At 40.0% G+C, this 25,823-nt stretch overlaps 1 protein-coding gene across 1 annotated transcript in view; it reads right to left on the bottom strand.

Moving 5' to 3' along the window:
* Positions 1-24,181, bottom strand: part of HIPK2 (homeodomain interacting protein kinase 2) — an 81,465-nt gene extending 57,284 nt beyond the window's left edge. Inside the window, exons 1-2 of the mRNA XM_083366039.1 lie at positions 24,106-24,181; positions 20,686-21,778 (exon numbers count right to left, since the gene is read on the bottom strand). Coding sequence (XP_083222165.1) covers positions 20,686-21,778; positions 24,106-24,151 — 1,139 coding nt within the window. The 5' untranslated portion in view covers positions 24,152-24,181. The remainder of the gene's footprint in view (positions 1-20,685; positions 21,779-24,105) is intronic.
* Between the last annotated feature and the right edge of the window lie 1,642 nt (positions 24,182-25,823).

Raw genomic sequence — 25,823 nt, 5'->3', positions numbered from 1 at the left:
ATGACACAAAGCAGCCACTGAAGTTAATGCCCCATAGACAGGTATTATTATTTTGTTAAAATACCAGAAGTAATCAACAAGCTAAAAATAAATAAAAGAGTATCCTATTGACTGAAATGATCAGATAATTAAAACAGGAAAGCAACTTTAATAAATAAGTTAATTCACTGTCTTGATTATCCTTGGATCCATAAAGTAAAGAGAAGCAAAGAATTAAAATAGCAGCAGGATACTTTGCCTGTTTGAAAGAAAGCTGTCAACCATATCAACTATATCAGGGGTGTCAAACTCAATTTCATTGAGGGCCGCATCAGCATTGCGGTTGCCCTCAGGGGGCCGGGTGGGTATGGCCTGGGTGGGCATGGCCTACTGGGTGGGCGTGGCTAGAGTGCGTATGGCCTACTGGGTGGGCATGGCCAGCTCTACATCGTTCGCATCAAGGGTGCCTATGGGGGCCTGGGCAGGAGTGGGACAGATCTGAGCATCTCTGGCAGAAGGAGGGTCTCTGGGCCAGGGCCAAGGCAGTGGGGGCCATTCCCTCACTATTTCCAGGATGGCTTCGCGGGCCGCATGAAACCACTTTGCGGGCCGGATCCGGCCCCCGGGCCTTGTGTTTGACATGTCTGAACTATATGATAGAGCTTTAGCTCACTATGTTCTGTGGTTGAACAGTACCTCTATCTCATTTATGGTTTCATTAAAACAGGCCAAAGAAATGACCATCCACCTATGTTTTGGATATACTTGTGAAGGAAACACCTGAAAAGTTCAACAAAGCTGATAGAAATTCAAAAGTTAGAAGCTCATTCTATATTTTTGCTCTGATTAGTTTAGCATCCCAGTGCAATGGTAGACATTTTATAGATTCATAGAACATCTTTTACTACCCAAACATGCTAAAATATAGACCATTACTGAATGCTCAAGCATTCAACAGGTTATTCTCCATCACTACTAACACATAAAATATTCTAAAACAAATAATTTTGCTGGTGCTGGTATCAACAAGCAGATTAAACTCCCTCAACCTATGAGCCAGCAGTGTGCTGCCAAAAAGCCAACACAGTGCTAGGCTGCATTAACAGAGGGATACAATCAAGATCACGTGAAGTATTAATACCACTTTACAATGCCTTGGTAAGGCTACACTTGGAATACTGCATCCAGTTTTAGTCACCACGATGTAAAAAAGACGTTGAGACTCTAGAAAGAGTACAGAGAAGAGCAACGAAGATGATTAGGGGACTGGAGGCTAAAACATATAAGGAACAGTTGCTGCAATTGGGTATGTGTAGTTTAATGAAGAGAAGGATGAGGAGTGACATGATAGCAGTGTTCCAATATCTCAGGAGCTGCCACAAAGGAGTCATGCTATTCTCCAAAGCACCTGAAGGCAGGACAAGAAGCAATGGATGGAAACTAGTCCAGGAGAGAAGCTACTGTCAGAAACTTCCTGACAGTTAGAACAATTAACCAGTGGAACAACTTGCCTCCAGAAGCGGTGAATGCTGCAACACTGGAAGTTTTTAAGAAGACTGGACAGCCATTTTTCTGAAATGGTATATGGTTTCCTGCCTGAGCCGCGGGTTGGACTAGATGACCTCCAAGGTCCCTTCCAACTTTATTATTTCTTTCCACTAGAAAAGTTGCATTAAGATACCTTTCTTTTAAGAAAGTAGTACAATCACAATAATGCCTAGCAAAATCGCCCCTATTTTTATTATATAGATTTGACATGGTGATCATCTACATGGTGATCAGTTCGTAAATAATCTTTGGTTTCATTAGAGAACAGAAGCACTGTTCCTTCATAGCAAGTAGTCAAAGGTAATTTGTGAATAAAATGTCTTCTAGTTATCAATTTATGTTGGTTCATTAATAAGAGATAAATAAGAGGAGGAAACAAAGGAAACAAAATATAGTATATTTTTCCATCACAAATTGGGGATGTTTTTCAAATTATGTTGCTTGGTGTATTAAATAATAGCAAAGAACATATTACACTGTTCTATACGAAATGATCAATTGAGGCATAAAATCCACGCTATGCTTTTGTGTTCTTCCTATTGGCTTAACAAGGTGATTTGCAACTACCAGTTATTTCAAATACAACAGGCTTTGTAATACTTCCATGTGAGGATTCTGGGATAATTTGAAAACTGCTCCAAATCTCCTTGATCCTACAGTGTCAGCAGTGTCTTAGAGCTGAGCCAACTATTTTCATGTCAGCTGCCGCAAAACTTGTATTTTGTTTTGCAACACTTTACAGATTTTGGAAACCAGCCAGTTTTTCAGCTGGCAGAACTCTTCTCTCACTTGCTTCATGACTTTTCAAAGCTCTAACATCACCACCACCACCCACACCATAGAGCTTCACTTATTTATTATTATTTTATCTCGCCTGAACAGGTGGTCCTTGACGTACGACCACAGTTGAGCCCCAAATTTCTGTTACTAAGGGAGACAGTTGTTAAGTGAATTTTGCATGACTTTACTACTTTTCTTCCCACAGTTATTAAGTGAATCATTTCAGCTGTTAAGTTACCAACATGGCACTTCTCCACTGAATTTGGCTGTCAGAAGGTCACCTAAGGTGATCACGTGACCCTGTGGCACTTCAACCGCCATCAATAAGACTGATTTGCCAAGCGTCTGAATTTCGATCACATGACCATGAGGATGCTGCAGTGGTCATAAGTGGGAAAAACAGTCATAACTAGCTTTTTCAGTGCCATTGTAACTTCAAATGGACAGTAAATGAACTGTTGTAATTTGAGGGTTACCTGTATTACTTTGTAAGTAACTCAAGGCAGCAAATGTACCTAATACTCCTTCCTCCTCCTCTTGTTACCCACATTAATCCTGTGAGGTAGGTCAAGCTGAGACAGCACGACTGGCCCAAAGGCACCCAGCCAGCCTTTCTGCCTGAGGTCAGACTAGAACTCACCATCTCCTGGTTTCTAGGCCAGCACATTAATCATTACACCAGACTGGATGGATTTATGGATGCATTTTTTTCCAGAAAATATGTGGATGGAGGCATTAACAGTCTCTTTCCCCATAGCATTATGGGAAGGCTAGGGGATTTTTGTTCCTAAGCAACCCAAGCATCAGGAACCTGATGAAATTTAAAGTTCTGCATACTTTTTGTTTGTTTGTTTGATTGGGCAAAATTTATGGTGTTCTCATCCTGTTTCAGGTGGTTCAAAGCAGCAGATATGAAGATGTTGGGGGACAGTAAAGCAAAAATGATGGTATCAGCAAGCCCCTCCAGGTTATTCTATTCAACCCTGCAACTCCTTGGTGGAGCAGTGGGCTAATGCCTCCCTAATAACACCAGCTGCCTGCAATTAGGGCAGGTTCGAGTCCCCCCAGGCTCAAGGTTGACTCAGCCTTCCATCCTTCCGAGGTAGGTAAAATGAGGACCCAGATTGTTGGGGGCAATAAGCTGACTTTGTAATAATGCCGCTTGGGGGGGGGGAAAGCCCTAATAAGCAGGCATATACATAGAATGAAGGCTATTGCTAAGCACATTGGTTTGTGCTTTAGATTGTAAGCCGCCCTGAGTCTTCGGAGAAGGGCAGGATATAAATAGGATTAAAAAAAAACCACTCCAGATACTAAGAGCAAATGATAACTTCAAATTCCTTAAAAAATCCACTCATTCTAAGGTGAGGACAATTCAGTTAGTTGCAGTCCTTATAATCAACAGATTGTGAGAATATTTTTCTTAATTATTCCTTAGCCTTTTTCCCCCAATATGCTTTTTTAAAGACATGATCAGTTATAGCCATAAAGTAGAAACCTTAATGAAAAAAGGCCAAAAATAAACAAACAGTAGAACTAATAGAACAAACAACAATAATGCTGACATTCCCCACAAACGTATTTATAAGGAATGATTGATCATGCTGTTAGATCTCTTTTAAGTAGGCTGGGTGATAAGCAAGCAATAGCAGCAGGCACATGTACTCCTTAGCCATTGTCCTCCAGTCTCCTAACTCCTTCATCTGGGGTAGAAACCCTATAGTCATAAAGCGGTCATCTTGCAAGCTATCTAGTCTGCCACATCATGTTCTTTCAACGTCTCCAGTTTCTGTGGTATCAGAATTATACTGAACAATCTCCCATCACCAACATAACATTGCTCCTAATATTGTACGCCAGGTTTCCACATTTCTCTCCTTTTCTGCATTTTACAATCTAATCAAGTCAGGACACAGATCTGCCCTCTTGTAATTATGCATCGATGCATTGATTACCCTCTCCAAACCTCACGTGATAGCCCAGAATTCCATCAGATTGCCCTACTGACATTCACCATCAACAAGGGCATTTTTGGCAGCACAGTTTGTGGTTAGGTTCTCGTTAAAATAAAGGTCAAAACAGTTGCCTTAATTGGCTCCACCACCACTCTGTGACATCATCAGACAGACTCTCACAGCCCTTATAGGCCAAAGCAATAATTTTAACAGTTCAATTCTCAGTTCAAGAAAAGCTGCCTATATCTGCTTTATAATGCAAATAATACGCCTATCTAAAGATCCATGTTATTTAATGGAATGGTAGTGCAATTCTTTGCCATCCACTACCCACCAACGAAGAGCAAATGTAGTTTCACAAAGGTGATAGACATTAAGAATAATGAGCACACTGATTAAGGAGGATATTTTATACACACACACACACACACACAAAGAACTGAAGAAGTCTGTACCTACTGATTTGAGCAGAGGGAAAACTGAACCTGGCACTGCAATTATGAAAGGTAATGGAGTCTGATTTACATTTCAGAATTTGTTAGCTCATTTTTAATTGGGAAGTCATTTGCAATGCAAGTGAAATGATTAGATTAGGAAGCTACTCAGCAGTTTAGTATAGTAGACTTCAGAAAGTTTCACTGAGTAGCTTGCCCCATTCATTTTCCATTCTCTTCCACACCTTACACTGCTAATGAATTGCATCTTCAATAATTAAAGCATTCTGGCAAATTTTTTGCAATTATTTTTTTTCCTTTTGAGGGAATGTTCTTACAACATGTCATTGTAAGAAATGGGTGTGTACAAGAAAGATGGGTAGACAGAAACGAATAATACTCCCATGACCACAAGAACAATAGCATGATACCAACTCCATGCAAAATCTTTGTCAGGCTGCAACCATATTATAGATATTAGGCTCAACTTCCATAGTCCTTAAATCCTGGGAGTTGAATATTTAGCAGGTACCAGTTTGCTCTGCTGAAATAGTAATATTTATTTTTTTTATTTTAATCCTATTTATATCCCGCCCTTCTCCGAAGACTCAGGGCGGCTTACAAGCTTAGCAGTAGCCTTCATTCTATGTATATGCCTGCTTATTAGGGCTTTCATACACCCCCCAGGCGGCATTATTACAAAGTCAGCTTATTGCCCCCAACAATCTGGGTCCTCATTTTACCTACCTTGGAAGGATGGAAGGCAGAGTCAACCTTGAGCCTGGTGGGATGCGAACCTGCACTAATTGCAGGCAGCTGGTGTTACTTAAGGAGGCATTAGCCCACTGCACCACCAAGGCTCCTATACGTATATAACATTGCAGCTAACTGGCTTGGATGTGGAACAGTGTCCCTGCTGTCCACCACAGATCCAGTTCTGAAACTGTATCTCATAAAGCCATAATTTAACCATTAAATCCACCCATTTTTTTAACCAACCTTGGGTGAGTACAGGCAAGAATATCCTTCTCTCTGGAAAGCCAATCTCTCAAATTAATGGATTACGGGTATCTTTAATATTCATGGAAGCATATGATTGTACTCATTCTGTGCACTTTAGTTACATACATATACCACAAGATTTTTGAGAACCAGGCTTATTTTTTAAAATTCTATGAAAGGTAAGTTTCAGTTGTGTTAATCCTGAATGTAGCTCTCATTAAATAACCTTTTCTGATTTATTAACCAGTACTCAGGTAAAACAAAGAACTAGGTGTGCATATATCCTATTATCCCAAGATATTATGGTGGAACTCACCCAGAACGTAAACATAACAGAATAATAGAGTTGGAACATGTTGCTAAAAAAAACATGCTAATGGTAACTTAAGTACATTCATGAAGAAAGCAGAATAATGGTCTCAACTTACACAAAGGAAAATTCCAACAATGCACTGAGAGTTAGACTCAATGGTTAAAGCTTCCAATTCTAAAATAATTGTGCTACAAGCATAATTATTATATGACCTCTAGGGTTTAGACAACACACCACCAAAAAGTTGTTCCTGAAAATCAACAAGCAGAAGTTTTGTTTTGTTTAAACCATCTGCTATGAACTGCCAAAGACATTCAGCTGGCTATTGCCATAGATGTCAAACTCGCGACGTGGCGTGACATCGCACGACGTATCGCAACTTTTTTCCCATTGCCAACAATGGGGTGGGTGAGGTTTCGGCATGACGCATCTGGCCCGTGGGCCGGCAGTTTGACATGCCTGCCACAGAGGGTTGGGAATATAAAGATTAGATTGAAGAAAAGGCAGACAGGTTTTAACTGTAATCTCCTATAGACCTCAATATTTTAATGTTCTTGCTTGTTTGCTTCTCTGAGATGGGATCTTGCCATGATTATGATTGCTTCAATCTGTCCAATTTTTTTTAAAAAAACAAAACACCAAGGTAAGATGATCCAGGAGCATGGGTGTTCAAACAAGACACAGACTGCCATTTGTCTTAATGTCATGAGGAATCCTGTCTTTGGAGACAGACTAGAAAGTCCTTCAAAAACTCTCCCAAGCTTATGATTCCATGATTCTATGACTCTTGACAGTTTAAAAGTTAAAAATTCATAATGTGTTAAAACAAAGAACTAAATATGCAAATCATACAATTAATTACCATCTTTACTATAAAAAATAAAATATGATGCAATAGGTGAGTATCTAATAGCTTTCGCTGAAAAGCCAATGATGTCAAGCTGTTTGTCCTATAAATACATAATTTCACTGGCACTTTCAACTAAAAATATCATTTCAGTACACATTAAGCCAAAGCCAACAATTCATATTAAAGCTTAGTGTATGTTGTAAACTCAGTCAATGAGTTTGGTCCTTGATCAAACGGATTGCAATAGGAATGGACGACAATAAGGGAGGAATCCACAAGCTTGATACACTTGTCTGAAAGCATTTGCTCATGAGATGAGAGCTAGGGAAAACCAATGTTCTACTGGGATCCCTTCATCTCTGGGTATCAAGCAAAAGCATCCATGGGGTTGCGGGGCAGGAGGGAAGGAAATGGAGGCCTTTACATCATGATACTTTCCAATAGCTAATGGTCAGGCTGGTTGGAAACTCTGCAGGATGTGAGCAGAACTGGAGAACCTCAGGTTGAGAAAGGTGAGAGTATGGAGGGATTTACTATAACCCCACTATAGCCATTAGTATTAGGAGTAAGTATTAATTATAATTATGGTTAAAAAAACAACCCAGTATTGCTTTGGGTATTACATCATCCAGCAGCTGACTCAAAATAAGACTATGTGTAATAGTTATATAAAGCAAAGATTAAAGGTAAAGGTAAAGGTTCCCCCGCACATGCATGCTAGTCGTTTCCGACTCTAGGGGCCGGTGCTCATCTCCGTTTCATAGCCGAAGAGCCAGCGCTTGTCCGAGGACATCTCCGTGGTCATGTGGCCGGCATGACTAGACGCCAAAGGCGCACGGAACGCTGTTACCTTCCCACCGTAGTGGTCCCTATTTTTCTACTTGCATTTTTACGTGCTTTCGAACTGCTAGGTGGGCAGAAGCTGGGACGAGTAACAGGCGCTCACTCTGCTACGCGGCACTCGGGATTCGACCCGCCAAACTGCCGACCTTCCGATCGACAAGTTCAGCGTCCTAACCCACTGAGCCACCGCGTCCCTTCAAAGCAAAGATTACTAGTATCCTTTTTTCCTCTCAGAAGTATGCATTACAACCCTTATTTTGAAGACTCTGAATTCACACACCCCCAGCTCGTACATTAAAAACAGAAGACAGAATTAATTGAAATCATGGTATACTTATTAAACAAAATGGACAATTCTGTCTATAATAGCATTTTCTTTGTTTTGTGGACAGAGTTCCTGAAATAGGAACAGTCTATTAAAAAACTGAAGAACAGATGGCATTCCTCCCCTTGTTGGACCCTACTCATAGCAAGCTCAGTCAGTTTATTCATTTCTTCCCAAACGAACAGATTCCAATCATTTCTCATAATTTCCTTGCGCCACAGGAAAGTCCAGATTACTTCATCCTTTTTCATATGTATGTAATACTGTTGTCCCAGCAATAATGAGCTGTTATTTCCCACATTCTGCTTTTGCTATGCATTCTTCTTCTCTTACAGTAAACACAGCTTGCAATCTTTTTATACAACAAGGCTACTTTCCAGCATGTACTTTAAAAATATAATGCAAATAAAAAAGCTAGGTCTTCTATTTCTGTGGATTACAATGGAGCCATTTTGCAAACTTATTCATTCTTACCCACCTGTATTGGGAAGCTAAGAAATTCTCACACTAGTATCCCAGGCATCTCCTATGTCATGTTTAAGATAATAAACAAGGGAGCGTTACTAAAAAATAACCAGTTCTTACAATTGCTAAAGGAACACAGAAGCATTTACTCTCAATCACAGGTCAAGGTGAACAAAACACCATTGCCCTACCATGCCTGCTTACTAAGTCTCACAATTATTTGCTGGTTTATCCTCCTTCATGAAGTTCCAGCATCTAGAATCTTATATGTGAACAGAAGTAGGCTGTTCTGCCACAGTGAGGCTGTCTGAGAAGGTAAGGGTAGGGAAATAAATGCAGGTAACACAAATTATACATTATAAAATTGGAATTGCAAACACAGGATGATTGCTCTCTTACAATTTATGAAAACATGTTGTTTAGAATTCTATTTCTACAATTGGGAAGAACTGTAGAAGATGACCAGGATAAGCCTGAGGGTGGGATCAAATGCATCATCAGTATGGAGTCTCAACACCCCTGGAAGAGACCTAGGTCCAGCCACCTTTGAGGTCCATTGACTCTTATCTGCCACCAATTTGTCTTGATCATTAATAGATCAGATTCTTGCACAGGCTGTATGGAATAAACTCACAGTGCTTTTGAACTCTATCGTGGCTCCTGCCTTCTTCTGTCTGACAAGAACATTTCAATTATAAGGAGCGTATGCCATTTTATGATTTGACAACTTTGTCCTAAATTCCAGGGAAGAAGCTCTTCACAAAATGTGCCATAATTACACCAAACTCATGGTGGGTCTTTTATTGTAGAACACTCCCCCTTCAAGGAATGAGTCCAATATCATCATTTTTCTTTGTAAATTAATGTCTTCTTGCCATGGGTGTATTTCAATAGTTAATGAAGCAAATCTCTCCCTATAAATGATTTTATTTTGCTATGCATAAAACATATGAATCTTCACATCCTCCTAAATGGCATCAGACAACTCTAACTCAGTGTGCAGAGGGGGGGAAAAACACAGTTTGAATCAAAATTCTTATACTGTTTCATGCTGCTAAATGCAAGGCAATATTTGAGCTGAGATCCTCAAATGGTCAGGTGGTGGAGTTTCTACACACACACACACACACACACACACACACACACACACACACACACAGAATCATGCCTTCCATCAATATACCTAAATATTTTTAGAGCCAACTGAAACAGTGGCCATATTTTGTAGCAAATAGTTTTCTAAGTTGGGTGAAAGAACTATTTTTTTCTGCTCGCCTTCATAAACAGAAACCTAATGATTGACAATGTTCTGGCCAACTATTTCCTACATTCCAAAGTGGGCCAATAACCCTATCCTTGGTATGTAGAAATAATAGGATGTAGAGTGTGTAGTAACAAAGACCCAAGCTGTTTTTGCATGTAATTGTAAGCCAGAATAACTGGTTTATTAAAAGCAATCTGTAAAGATATTAATTTATTTGAAGAACTTATATGGCTTCCTATCTCACATAGTAAATAGGTAGCACTCAATAACCAACAGAAACAGAGCAAACATTCCCACCAGCTATTAACTTCCTGGTTCAACCACTATCCTAGCCAGGTCTTCACCGCATCCCAAAAAACTAAAATATGCAGACAATTCATTCACTTCTATTCATCCTCCCTATCCCCTCTGAAGATCCTTTTCAGTCCTTGTTACAGTTCTCCTTCAGACTTTTTAACATATGTTCCTCTTTCTTTGTTTTCATCTTAAAAACTTTTCTATCATAGTTTGGGCTCCATATACTGTATTCTCCTTGTTAGGTTAGCCTTTCTCTTTCCTGAAGAAAATCTTAAGTTTTACAATTTCCTGGACACTACTGAGAAGTAATGCTGACTCTTCCTGGATCCTACCTTTCTCTATATTGTTCAGTATTGGTGCAGTCTTATCTTGGCTAAATATGCATTTATCTCTGTATTTTTTATGTTTCTGATGATCATAAAAGCACGACTCAGTTTTTACATGGCTCAACACAACAGCTGTTAATTGGTGATGTTATCTTTAGTCACTTCATTAAAATAAAGTTTCAGATTTAAACTACAGTCTGCTGAGAGCATGGGTTTAATTTATGTGTTATGTATCACTTTTATATAATAGTAAGGTGCTACTATTGATGACAATATGAAGTTTTCAGCAATTATGGTAGTAAATGATAACCTTAACAAGAAAGAAAAAAAAAACACCCCATTTGTAGTCATCATGAAGTTTTCTAGATTTTAAGCTATTTGGATCACATCATTTTCATATTTTTATTATTGATACTATAAATAATATACATAATAAATATACAGGAACGCTACTAGCAGGTAACATTTTCTAAGTAGTACATATTTTGCCTAACAGATTTGTATCTAGTATGTTCTTGGAAATAATTACCCCTGTGTTTTAGCAACTAGGAAAAAAACGTCTCTGAGGAATAAAAATAAATATAGAAGCTCTCTCCTACCTACATATTCCTTTGCTAAAAATCTGTTTCATCTGATTTTGTCTCTTATTAATTTTACAGTGAAGCATAACATTTACCCCTCGGCTTGATGATTTGAGTCTCTTAGCAGCAGTCAGCTGAGAGAATTGGCAATCAGGAAACATCTTGCCAAGATGTTGTCTCTTCTCTTTTTCCTTCTTCCTCCCACCCTACCTTCCAAGGTTCATCTTTGAAAAACCAAAATAAAAAAGAACATACAAGGAATGGGACTTAAATACTTAATAGTTTCTTCCTCTTGCTTTCCACTAGAGATGGAATCGTATGACTTGATTTATACCACCATTTACACCAGTGGACCCCAACCTTTGGGGCACCAGGGACCGGTTCCATGGGGAAACATTTTTCCGCGGATCAGAGGGGGTGTGGTTTTGCATGCTGCCTGTATGCCGTGGATGGGGTTTTGCTTGTTTTTGCAGCCCGGTTGCTGGCATGCCACGGACCAGGGCTTGTCCACGGGTAGGGGCTTGGGGACCCTGGTTTACACCACAGAGTCCATTCCTCTTCTCAGTTACAGAATCCAAATTAAAGCATCTCAGAGAGATGCAGTCCAGCTCTGAACAGGAGAGGTCACCACCTCTCTGGATGATTGATTTCACTGTCGTGGAACTGAAAATGTTTCTTTCTTTCTATAACCTTTTCTGCAAGTTTAGTCTGAGTGGTTGGTTTCTCTACACCAGCCATACAAAGGTACAAGATTTGTACCTCCTAGTGCTACTCCTTGTCCATGCTTATAGCAACCAGAAGTTAAATAAAATCTACACTCTTCATGGCAATTCTTTGAATTCTACGAGCTGTAGTCTCAACACAACTAGAAGGCCACAAGATGGGGAAACTACTCTAATCATCACATCAAAAGGCAACTGTAAGGCATTTTCTTATAATCTATCCCAGGGTTTTTCAACCTTTTCACCCACTGTACCACTTTTAGCATATGGCAACATCCGAGTACCACCAGTCGCCTAGCAAGGTGTCAAAAACTTGATGACCAAAAAAAAAAAAGGGAAAAAAGTGATGAAGTACAGGTCCTCGGCTTACAACAGTTCGCTTAGTGACTGTTCGAAGTTACAATGGCACTGAAAAAAGTGCCCCCCAAGCCACAGCTGCCCGGCAGTGCTCTTCCTCCTGTCCGAGGTTTTCATTGTTGTGAGCATTTCTGTTGAGGATTGGCAGCAGGGGTGGGATGGGTTGTGTTTGGTTTTTATTCCCCCCCTCTGCTGGGTGGTTGCAGCAGGGTTTGGTCATTTCACATGACCCTGGGACACTGTGACCGTCATAAATATGAATCAGTTGCCAAGCATCTGAATGTAAATCACAAGATCCTGGAGATGCTGCAACATTCCAGCTGATCAGTGCTTCTTCTGGGCTCAGAAGCACCAGGATCAGCGCCGAGCTCCAGCTGGAGCCTGGCGCTGATCCTGGCGCTTCCACTGAGCCCTGACAGTCCCGAAGAAGCGCTGTTCCTGGCGCTTCCGCTGAGCCCTGATAGCCCTGCAGCTCCAGCCATCTCTCACTCAGGCTTGTGTGGTGCTGCCACTGGTTCACCTCATTCCCCTCCCCCGCTACCACTTTTCTAGGATAGTCACGTACCACCTGCCAGGTGCCAATGTACCACAGGTGGTACCCCTACCACTGGTTGAAAAGCCCTGATCTATCCTACCTCACTTTATTAGTAGAAATGCAACATGGGGCTCATGGCCGGGTCTCTAGAGCTGCTACCATTTGAGAGTCACTGAGCTTGTCGATCAGAAGGTCGGCAGTTTGGTGGGTCGAATCCCGAGTGCCGCGTAGCAGAGTGAGCGCCTGTTACTTGTCCCAGCTTCTGCCAACCTAGCAGTTCGAAAGCACGCAAAAATGCAAGTAGAAAAATAGGGACCACTCCGGTGGGAAGGTAACAGCGTTCCGTGCATCTTTGGCGTCTAGTCATGCCGGCCACATGACCACAGAGACGTCCTCGGACAAGCGCTGGCTCTTCGGCTTTGAAACGGAGATGAGCACCGGCCCCTAGAGTCGGAAACGACTAGCACGCATGTGTGGGGGAACCTTTACCTTACTTTATATAACCTTAAGCCCTTCTGGCTGAGCTTCTGCACCACTCTATATTTTTTGGTCAGTACCAGTCTATTTGCAACTAATTCAGAAGCAAGGCCGTGGAAAAGATGGCAGAACCCCACAAGTGCTAAATAATGCCACTAGATGGTGCTCAAGAATCTTACTTTGGTTTTGCTTTTTAAAGATAAAATTTTGAAAGTCAATGACCAAACTTTCATGATTGCTAATTCTGACTTCCTATAAAATTTACACGATTTTTTTTTACCATTACTACTTTTTAAAAATTTATTTATTTATTGTGGGGGTACCACTCACAGAAAATTCTCAGTTAATTCTCCTATCGTTAGAAGAAATCAGCTCTAATCATTACCAAAATAAGAAGCAGATGGAAACTGGGCTCCTGACAAATAGAGCTATCCCACCCATTACGTCATTTAGCAAACAGGAAGAGGCAGAAGTATTTGAACTTGGGTTTATATGTAGAGAGAACTCATTTTTATTACTCTTTTATTATTTTATTAGGATTCTTTCATAATGGCTTCTCAGATTTTCTTTAATATGTTACTTATCATAAGTTTCTTGTCTGCCTGTTAAACTGGTTCTTCCTTAGTCTCCTGTTGAAGATTGCCTTAAGTGACATTGTGTGACATCATGTAATGGTGGGCATCATCTGAAAAAGTTCCTGCTTTAAAAAAGCACTAGAAATTCTAGTTCAAGTCACTTAAAGTAAGGTAAAGGTTCCCCCGCACATGTGTGCTAGTTGTTTCCGACTCTAGGGGCCAGTACTCATCTCCGTTTCAAAGCCAAAGAGCCAGCCCTTGTCCGAGGATGTTTCCGTAGTCATGTGGCCAGCATGACTAGATGCCAAAGGCGCACGGAACGTCAAGTCACTTACAATCCAGCAAAATTCATGCAGCCAGTAACACCATTAAGGAAAGCAAAGTATAAGGAGCTTTTCCAAATATAGCATGTGTTTCCTACAGAAACCAAATGCACTTTGCAATACATCTGCCTCCAAATTGGATGTTCTTTGCTTGAACCACTTCAGTGTATATCAATGAAAACTTAACCACAAGTGAAGATAGACTGTTCAGAGTTGTTACCTGAAAACATTTCAACAGTCATCTAAAGAGTGGGCAGAGGAATAATCAAGAGCTCAGAAAGCCACAAAAAGAAATATTATGCCATCTTTCGTGAAAGGAAAAAGCTAAACCACTCAATCTGATATAGAGTGACATGAGGATTATAAAATTATGAACATTACACAGAGGAAGGAGAGCCTAGTTCTCCAGTACTGCTCTTGCTCTTAAAAAAATTGTTTTGTGTTGATGGTAAAAACTGTTTTGACCATCTTCACTAGAAAACTAACTAAAGCACAAATTCCATTTTTTACCTGGGGAAAACATAGCCAAGGATTTTTACAGTTATAAATTCAACTATAGGTTGGGAATTACAAGGAATTTAGGCCAGGAAAGAAATTAATGTACCCAAATAGAAAATAAATCAGTAGTTAAGTGCATGGTTTGGATAGAAATATTTAAAGCTTTTGCCTCAACAAAGAAAGTACAGAGTAAAGTAAATAATAAAGAAAGTAAAGAGAACGCTGAAATAGGCTTTGGAGCAGGCCCAAATCTTGTCTTTACCCCAACTTACAAATCAAGATGCAGCGCACCAAATCTTTACTACATTTCCTCTACATCTGAGGCAGAGAAAGTTCAAAAGTTGTCTCACTCCACCAGGGAAAAAAATCCCTCTCCCAATATTGTATACCAAAAGTAGCTAAGAATGTCCTGCTTTTTTGTGTTCTCTTGGCCATTTGATTCAATTTCTAAAATCTCACTTTACAAAAAATATTCTACTTATTTTTGTTAAGAAATAAAATTATGCATTGTTACTTTTTAGTATTTTTTTAACTTGAAAAACCAGAGTGGGGGAAATTGACTTTTGTTTACTACTACTAATTCATGACTTCAAACAATATTTTAACCCAATCTGTTGTCACATTGGAAACCCTAAAATGTTCCTTCTCAACTGCCTATATTCTGCTATCCTAATCAAAACTTCAAAGGGAACTTTTAGGGAAAGTAAGATCCTGGAAATCAAAGCAGGAAGTCCTTTAAAATGCAAATAACATTTGCATTTTAAAAACAAAGTACTGAAGAAGGGGAAAAGGAGAAAATTATATAGTTCTATCATTGTAGATGGTCTTAAAATCACCAAGATGATCTTACAATAGATTTGTAGCCAAAAGTTCATTTCTCTTCTTTGTATCAAGTAATTCAAATAATCAGTTAGAATATTGATTATTGATTCCCGGTCATAACGTCTGATGAAAAAATCTTTTGAGTTTTACTTTTTCCAAAGTAAAAGTATAATGGTAGTGGTTTGCAGGTCTCTACAATTTCTCGGACTGAAAATAATATTACTTACACAAAGTTCAACCCCTAGAAATAAAACAAGAACAATCAGCAATAGTAAATGCATAACTAAATTCAGAAAACAAGCTGACTTAATTTCTGCTCTTAGGGACATATCTGTAAAGCTGCTGGATTATCCGTAACAGGCTGTCAAAAGATATTCATGGCGGAACTGTGCATGATGTTAACTTCATATTTGTAAAGGAAACATATAAGAAAAGAAAATTCTCCAAAGTCAAGGCTGAGATATCTTTTCCTGAACAAGATACAAAAGCCTGCTATATACATCAGACTATCTGAGAACCAATTTCAAGTGGTGGTTAAGGTATCAGGGTAAAAACTGGGAGACCATGACTCCTAATCCCACTTTAGGCACAGCGGGATGACCTTGAGTCAGTCACTTTCGCTCATCCTTAGGAAGGAGGAAATGGCAAACCACTTCTGAAAAACCTTGCCAAACTGCAGTCTTGTCTAAACAGCCTGTCAAACACCAGAGAAATCAGGAGATCCAGGCAGTTCAAACTGATATAAAGAGTTATTGCAAGCTCTCTACAAGAATCTGAACTACTAACAGCCAAAGGAAATTGGCGGTAGATAAAGGTAGAAGGAATTCAAGATGGGCTGGACTTAGATCTCTTGTGGGCCTGAAGGAACTCATGACTGATGACACATTTGACCCCTCCCTCAGGCTCAGCCTAGTCATCTCCTACACAGTCTCTGAGAACTGGATACAATTAAAAGGAAAGGGGGCGAATTGCCCATCTAACCCAATGTTTCACTAAAGCAGGGGTGTCAAACTCAATTTCATTGAGGGCCGCATCAGCATTGCAGTTGCCCTCAGGGGGCCGGGTAGGTATGACAAGGGTGGGCGTGGCTAGAGTGCATATGGCCTACTGGGTGGGCATGGCCAGCTCTACATCGTTCACATCAAGGGTGCCTATGGGGGCCTGGGCAGGAGTGGGACAGATCTGAGGGTCTATGGCCAAAGGAGGGTCTCTGGGCCAGGGCCAAGGCAGTGGGGGCCGTTCCCTCACTGTTTCCAGGATGGCTTTGTGGGCCGCATGAAACCACTTCACGGGCCGGATCCGGCCCCCGGGCCTTGTGTTTGACATGTCTGCACTAAAGTAAAGGTTTCTGAGAAAGAAGATACTCTTCAAAATCCAGCTGAAGTCCCTCTTACACCTACTATTCTATCTTTTCTCTCTCTTTTTTTATCTAGACATGATAGAAATTTAAATCTAAGACTTTTTACCTGTGAAACAGATATTCATCCAGAAAATATAGTCTGGTTTTTTTTTAACACAGTCACAGTTGCATAAATAGCTTTGAATAATTAGCACATCCTTGAGGAGCTATGTTTACAATAGCATTCCCAACCTAGACTTCCTCTAGATTTGTTAAAATTCTCAGCAATGTTTATGCTCACTGGTGAATTTGGACATAGGGAAATGCTGGTCTACTAGTGTACCTGAAATAATATTCTGTAATGTGCTCCAGCACTGAATTAGATCCTTAGCTCACCTAGCTCAACAGGGTGTACTGTACTATAAATTCTATTGATTTAAGAGCTTTAATTTCAGTGCCTGTATAGGCACTACATACCAGACTCGACAGAGCCAAAAGCAATGGGAACAAAAGCAATTAGGACCAGGGAATTTTCTTGTCTCTGGGCACTGCCACACCAATACCATTCTAACTTGTCAATCTCTCAAAAACAGCTTGAGAATGATTCAGAATTGTCTGCAACTTCTGCCAACCGCAAAATGTTGAGAAGGAGGAGCAAAGCTGTGACAAATTCTGAGGTAAAAAAATAAAATACAAATCTTCTCTCTTTATCCATGTCCTTACAACATCTTCTGCATGTCTCTCTAGTTGTATGTGTATAGGGTATGTGTCTTCAAGTCAATGCTGACACCAAACTGGCTCTAAAACTAAACATCTCATTCATCAAACAGAGATGTTAGTGAATCCTCAGTCTGATTTGAAGCTGATTCTGGAGTGATGTAAGTGCCCTCTCAGTTCTCCTTCTTGTTGTATGCGATAGATAGATAGATAGATAGATAGATAGATAGATAGATAGATAGATAGATAGATAGATAGATAGATAGATAGACAGACAAACAAACAAACAAATAGGTTCCTCTGTGGGGGTGGGGAAGAAACCATCAAATCATTTTGAAAGATCTGCTAAAAAGGCTGGAATCTAGGAGCTGGAATGAGACTGAGGTTTTTGCTAATGGAGAAAACTGATCACTTGTATGCTCCAGAGTTACAGATGTTAAAAGAAGATTCATTTTACTGAAATATCAAACACGCTTTGTTGTTGTTAGTTGCAAAGTCGTGTCCGACCGACCCATCACGACCCTATGGACAACGTTCCTCCAGGCCTTCCTGTCCTCTACCTCTTCTGGAGTCCATTTAAGCTCACACCTACTGCTTCAGTGACTCCATCCAGCCACCTCATTCTCTGTCGTCCCGTTCTTCTATTGCCCTCAATCTTTCCCGGCATTAGGCTTTTCTCCAGTGAGTCCTTCCTTCTCATTAGGTGGCCAAAGTATTTGAGTTTTAGCTTCAGATCAAACAGGCTACAACTACTCAAAAAGTAAACATCTCGTTTATCAAACAGAGATGTTAGTGAATCCTCAGTCTGATTTAAATCTGATTCTGGAGTGATGTAAGTGCCCTCCTTTTTCTCCCTCTTGCTCATTCAGTGGAGGGTGTCACCTCACTATTATTGCCAAATGTACAAAAGGATCACTTGGGGATTAGCTTATTTAAAAGTCTTAGAAAATTAGGACATAAATTGTAGGTCCTTTTGTGTGGAATTTTAGGCCTGGATTTGGGAATCCATAGTTTTATATATGTGTTCTGTCCTAGGCAATGAGCTATATTGCTGAAATGATCTGTCCTTGGCCTTGGTTTGATGATTCTAGAAGTCTATAAGTTGCTAATAGCAAAATTACCAAGATGGCTACATTTGGGCGCAGTCATTTATTTGAGAGCAAGGTCATACTGTATATCTGAGTAATGGCTCTTTCGTTCCTAGTGCTGAACAATAAAACAGGAAATGATGCAAGTTCTTTCATCAGCAGATTATTGTTCTGCCTTTCCTCCCTGCCCCAATTACTGTATCTTTAAGGCCTGAATGTGCTAACAAGAAGGAATAAAGCTACAAGGAGACCTGGTTAATTAAAATGTTTAAAGGTACATTCTAAGGCTTCTTGGAAACCACCTGGCTTCCCATTTGTTAGGTACAAATTTTTAAGTAATAGGAAAGATTCCATCTCTGATGGTAAATGACAGTAAATTATAGTATCCCATGAACAAGTCATTTACACAGACTGTTTGCAAAGATCTTCTACCTGGAAGGGTACAGAAAAGAATCTGGCCTTGCCAAATCATCCCTTCTGCCACTTCAGGAGCAACCCTAAACATTTTCTTCAAAATATTGTCAACCGAGCCAGGATTTAATTATCACAAACAAAATATTTTTTTTAAAAAGCAATATTTACTTTGTAGGACTGATTATTATCATGTTTTGTTTGATGTTTTAATCAATGTTTAAAACATTCACCTGCAATGTATATGTTCTGAAAGAAAATATCTATGCCATCTAATGAACTGGCAATAAATTCAGTGTAAAAATAAATTGTATTATTTTCCAGTCTGTCTTAGTTAAGAGACTTTGTTCCACAGTGCTTTTTACCTGTGACCCTCACTGCCATCAGCAAATGCTAGAGCAATAATAGATGTATTCCTTATGATTTTGTTAGTAGCCCAATTCAGTTTCCTGATATTTTTCTTAAAATAAATTACAGTAGAGAAATCAACAAAAATGGGTGTGATGATCTCAGGAGTCAGAAGCTTGCAAACACTGCACAAACATAATCAAGGATTTCCCTGATGCCATGACTAAAATACTCTAATACTGCAATGCCTTTTTACCAGAAAACAAAACACTTTTAAAAAAAGTTTTATACTTGATATATGCCTAAATTTCAAATTCTTCTGTGGTCTTGGACAGCATCTGAAATATCACAGGTAATATTCCAATGATCACAAATCCCCCTTCCATCCAGTGTGTTAATTACCATCTTAAAAATTGTCATATTATTAACAGAAGAAGCATACCGACTCTGGATAGAACTTCAGTCTTGATTCATATTTTGAAAAAGATAAAATAAAAATTAAATTTCAAGGGCCACCAACGAGGACCACAAGCAAATAATGGCTAGGTCAAAAGAATAGCCTCAAGAATTAAAGTTCAAAAATGTATCTTTGGCACCATAACAGAGCATGCACACAATATTCATAGCAGCTTCCCCCCCACACACACACAAACATGCTTTCTGTATCAGGGCAATGTAATTGCAGCAAGAGGGAAATCTCTAACTTGTTGCTGTTGTTAAAACATCACTGGGCATCAGAAACTGTTTGAGGGCAATATGCATTCTTCTTATCCCTGTGCAAAAGTGATTCTCCTTGTTTAATAAACAGTTTCTAAAAAGCAAAAGAAGGATGATAGCTTTTTCAGTTAGGGTCAGCTGCTGCAACTCTATGCAAAACTCTGGACTTAACTCTTAACCAATCCTGAAAAGTTGCTTTCATCCAGGATTTGGAATCTGGATTTTAATAGACAGTAATGAGCAAATGGACTGACAGATGGCTCTCTCAGTCTTCTATGCATCTTGCCAGGTTCTTCATAAGAACCAGCATTACCTAATTTTTACAGGCAAAGTAACTGTTGCATTTAAATTATGAGACTTGGTGTGCATGTCCATGGTATATTTTGCTCAAATCTACCAGAATGAAGATTCACCTCACTGATTACTTCTGGACTTGTTAGTCTGCTAGATCTAAAACAACAGACTCCTTTGGCACCTTATGGCCAAATTAATTTATATACAACACAATGAAATGTTACACTATAAGAATTTTGCTGTGGAAGAATGTATCAAGTGCCACAGGGAGCTAGAGGTGAAACTCAAGATTTTTCTGCACTACCACTGTGGCACACTAAAAAAAGTTATGCTGTATTAATGCTGTCTGATGTTATTTCACCACCACTTCATATTACCAAAGACGTATATATTGCAGCTATCAAGTGGAAGGAATCAAATAGCATTCCATTTGTTTATTGGCAAGGTTAAATGCTCTCAAGGAATAATGCAGCCTAATCCATTTGCCTGAGGTTTCTTACCTGTAGTATCTGGACTGAAGGTAAGTTGAGCACACAGCTTTGGACACATGACTAGCAGAACCAAAGTCAATAACCTTGACCCTATAGGGCTGCCGAGATGGATCCACCAACATGATATTTTCTGGCTTGAGGTCAGCATGGATCAAACCCAAGCTTTTCAATTTCATGAGAGCTGTGGCGACCTGCTGTAATATTGGCCTGATGTACTTAAGGGGCAATGGACTGAACTTGTTTTGCTTTAAAAAATCATACAAGTTCTGTTCTAACATCTCAAACACCAAGCAGGTGTGGTTCTTGTGCTGGAAACATTCATAGGCTCGGACAAAGTTGTAATCGTCTGCGCTTTCAGTGCTTAACCGAGCCAAGATGCTCACTTCAATTTGACCTTGCCTGGCATAAGAAGGATGGTTTTTAAGAATCTTGATGGCCACAATTTCGTTGGTGCCACGTTTCCAGCATTTCACGACTTGCCCGAAAGTACCACGGCCCAGAAATTCTAATACTTCATATGTGTTGGTCATGGAACATAACACTTCATGTTGCACCAACTGGTAATCCCCTTCGCTGTTGGAGCCACTATTTTTGGACGTGGCAGTGGACGTCGTTGTGGTGGCTACTGTGGCCCCACTGGCATTATTCTGAATCATCGGTGGATGCTCCTCAATAATTTGAACACTGCTTGTGTTTTCGATTTCCTCACTTTTCCGTTTAAGTCCACATTTTTGGTAGGTATCCAAAAGGCTCACAGTGCTTCGACGCATTAGGTTGTGTGGTCCGCCCAATGCCTGCCCAGATACTGCAACCACACCAGACGTGCTATTGGCGGATGTTACCACAATGTGCCCTGTGCTGGCTGGGAAAATGATGGTCTGCTCATAAGGGATGCTGGGGTTTGGAATCTGGAGAGAGGCATTGATGGCAGCGGCCGCTTGAGAAGATTGCACGTTTTTGCTCTGACTATAGACTTTGCTATGTGTGCCGTACCCAGTCATATCCCAGTTAGAACTTGGTTCGACCTTTAGTTTCTTCACGCTACAGAAGGCACTTGATTGAAGAGTATGAGGAGAGAAAACTTGCACATGGGAGGCCATACCTGTATCAGGAGACAAGAGGAAACACTAATGAAGAGGTGAGATTGGACAACATTAATACCAAACTACTCAAGATTATTTGCCACACTTCAACATTTAAAACCAATAACAATACAGTTAAAATTCACAGTGAACAAAAGACACAAAACATAAAATTACAATAACATCTACTAAGCAATATATTCAGACAATGCATACCAGTATCATTGGAAAAGAATAACTGACGATAAAAAAACATAAACAATGGGAATCAGCTTCCCATGTGGCCGGATGCATCCTGGTACGGCTGGTTTCCCTCCCCCCCATCCCATCCCTCCTGGCCTCATATGCTCTCCTTTTCCTGGGCATGACCCACTGCATCACCTCCTCAGCTGTCGGCCAGATGTCCAGCTCAGAGGCGGCTTCTCTGAACTGCTGGTGGTGGGCTGCGGAGCCCCAGAGTGTGCCGGTCAAAATCCCGGCAGGCTGTGTATGCTGATGGACACCGTCAGCCCCCATGCACTTGCTGGCCTCTGAGTGCAGGGGCCAATGGTGTCAGGAAGCAGCTGCCTCTGCCTCGCCTTGCCCTGCGGCAATGGCACCCCCACCCTACCTCGCCTCGCCCCACAGGACGAGCCTCCTGCCCGCCGCATACCTGCCAGAGACCCCCTGGATCTTCCCCAACCCTGCTGGGCCCCCACAGGCATCCCTCCCCATGAGCAACATCGAGGTGACCACACCCACTTTGGCCACACCCACCCAGTCTACCATAACCATTACAGCCACATACACCCAGTGGGCCACGTCCCACTTGGCACCTGGCAATTAATAAGTGGGTTTTGGGTTGCAGTTTGGTCACTCGGTCTCTAAAAGGTTTGCCATCACTGCTCTATGCCACCAGATAAAGGAGTGATACAGCTTTTGCCTTGTATTACAGAAAATATATTTGATTCAAGATGGAAAGTTAAGAACTTCTACTAGATCTCTAAATACTACAAGGATCACTAAATTCAAAGATAAATTTATTTATTTTTATTCATATTTATACAGCTGCCATTTCACAAAATCTGAATCTTACCATCTCACAAAATGTAAATGTTTCCAATGTGATAAGGTGTTAGAGACCTGTGGCAGGAATATCTATCTGTTTGCGTATCTCTGTGTGTGTGTGTCTGTGTGTTGCAGAAGAAATCTGTATTATGACTAAAACGAGGGAAGAGTTTAAATATTTTTACCTCTATGGCATTTTCTCAGTGTAATCCATAAAGCTATTTGCTTCCCTAGGGGGAAAAAGTATTACTTGAAAAGATATGTCACAAAACTGGATTTTATTTTACTTCTCATTTGGCAACTCATATTTACTTAGAGTTGATCAGTTTGAATCAAAACTGTCTTCCTAGCAATGATATCATTACCAATCAACTGTAATTTGAAAAGATGGGTCAAAAGGATCCCCCCAGCTGCCACAGAAAACTGAAATAGATCAATTACGATATCCCTGGATAATGCTGGAGCAATTCATTGTGAATTCATTATTTTATTTCTCAGATGTGTTAATCCCACCAGAACAAAACACACTTGAATCACAGAGATTAAAAACAAGGCAGTCAACGAATAAAAACTAAAGTAAAAGTCGCTACATGATGAAATAACAATTGACACCATGACTAAAATAAGTATTCTCTGTGTGTTTATGGTAAGAATGAGTGTGCTTGTGTATTTAAACAGAAATAAAATAGGACATAGAGAAAACTATTTCACATAAGATAAAAGGTCTGAGAGAAGATAACAGAGCAGGTATCAAATGGGACAGTTCTGGAGAGTATCTTCCCAATGGACATAACACAAATTGTACTGAATCAACAATATGGATAAGAAGAAACAAAATGCAGTGTTTTTTCAACAGTGGGGTTCCGAGACCAGGAGGGCTTTTTGGATGTACATCTCCACTTTCAACTGGGCTCCAAACTACTCAAAAGCAAAGAATACAATAAAAAAGTAATCTGATATGATCATAAGGGGCAGTTCCCAACAATATTGCATTGAGCATCTGTCACAACTTTGCTGGATTCTCCTTGAGGAAGACATGCTAGAAATGAGAAAACTGAATCTGGATTTTGAAGACCAGGAAGGGACTGTATATAGCCATTAGAGAAAGGTATAAATAAAAGGAAAAAAAATATGCAGCATCTACGGAAGAGATGGGATTTCTTCCACCCTCCATCTCCTAATCTACACCCTCAGACCAGGAAAAATCTGTGGACTTAATGCCATATTTTCTGAATTTTTCTCCTCCAAGATGTTCCTCTAATGACAAAAATGGATCTAAAAGCCCTCCCAATATACAAACCTTGCTGGGAAAATTCACAGCTTCCAGAATAGCAAATGTATTTCATACTAGCAGTACTTCTGGTTAGCCTGTATTCAGTTTCATTCCTAGCGATGGATACTTTTCAAACAACATTTGACAGAGGAGAACTAGACAAACAGACCAGGGAAGGAGGTAGTCTCATTACCACATGCTTACTTATCAGCAGGCCTACATCTGTGAACAGCATATTGGCTCTGCACAATAAGTGTGGTGGTTATCAACAATTAAACCAGCTTATGCACCAATTACGCATGTCGATCCATGTGCTTTGAAAAAATGCAACTGACCTCTTGGATAAGGATTGTGCAATTATAGAAAATATTCCTACAATGTATTACATTCTCATAATTTACTAATAGCTACAAACAGGTACAAATAGGTTCAATTCATCTCAATGTTCCCTTCTAGCCAATCAAAAACAAAACCCTGCTATTCTTCTCCCCTTCTATGAAATCTGAAATAGTCCCTGATGGTTGGTCTGAGCCAAGGGCAGGGAAATTGTTCAGCACTGGGAATTACAATAAAAATAATAAGCAAGAAGACTGGCTTCCTTTAATTTACATAATTTACTGGCATGGAACTAATATAATCTTTATTAATCTGATAGATGTCGAACAATATTTATTCTGCAATGTTCTTCTTCTGAGAGTGAAAGCCTTAAGTGTAATATATAATATGTAATTAGAAGAAATTCACATATAGACATATGTTTAGCACTTGAAAAAGGAAAATCCAGTGACTGCTTGCATGGCATTGTTCCTGTCTCAACACTTCAAGCCAATTTTTTTTATTATCACTTGACATCACCCCATATACTTTAAAGAGGATATGCTTTCCACATTCAGAACTGGGTCGTCAAGTTATAATAAATGTATTTTAGTCAGACACTGATGAGTAATATTTTTCAGGCACCTAGGCATGCCTGTCCTATCCATCCATCCGTCCGTCCATCCATCCGTCCTTGAAGGTCTACAGCAGGTGTGATGAGATGGCAATGACATCAGAAAGAGTACAGTTAAAGGGTTTCATCTATTTTGCTTGTTTACCAACTGTTCAAAAATACGATGGTGTAAAAAAAACCCAAAAAACCCCCTTTGTTACCAGTCCTTGATTTATGACCATCACAGAATCCTGTGGCCATGCAATTGCCATTTGGGCACTTCACAACTGGCCTGCAAAAAGTACAGTTTACAGAGAAGACAAAACTAAATTATAACTTGCAGTCACGTGATGTTTTGCTTAACCATAGTGGCTCACTTAACAACCAAAGGGGAATGTCTATAGAGATTCTCAGTCATCCAGGTCATGGTTGTTCCAAAGATGCTTTTTCAGGAGGCAACTGGACTTTCTTGTTTCTTCTTTGAAGACGTTTCACTTCTCATCCAAGAAGCTTCTTCAGCTCTCATTGGATGGCGGGGAATGGAAGGATTGATACTCCTTGTAGACAGCTGGTCATTTGCATTCTTTTAGAGAGTCACTGAGGCCATTTGGAGGTTTATCTGTGTCCTCACTACTCAGGTAAACCTGAGGACACAGATAAACCTCCAAATGGCTTAGATTCTCTAAAAGAATGACCAGCTGTCTGCAAGGAATATAAATCCTTCCATCCCCCACCATTCAGAGCTGAAAAAGCTTCTTGGATGAGAAGCAAAACAGCTTCAAAGAAAAACAAGAAAGTCCAGCAGCCTTCTGAAAAA

The sequence above is a fragment of the Vipera ursinii genome (genome assembly GCF_947247035.1).
Source record: "Vipera ursinii genome assembly, chromosome: 6".
Taxonomy (NCBI): domain Eukaryota; kingdom Metazoa; phylum Chordata; class Lepidosauria; order Squamata; family Viperidae; genus Vipera; species Vipera ursinii.
This window is presented reverse-complemented; position numbering and strand designations above follow the sequence as displayed.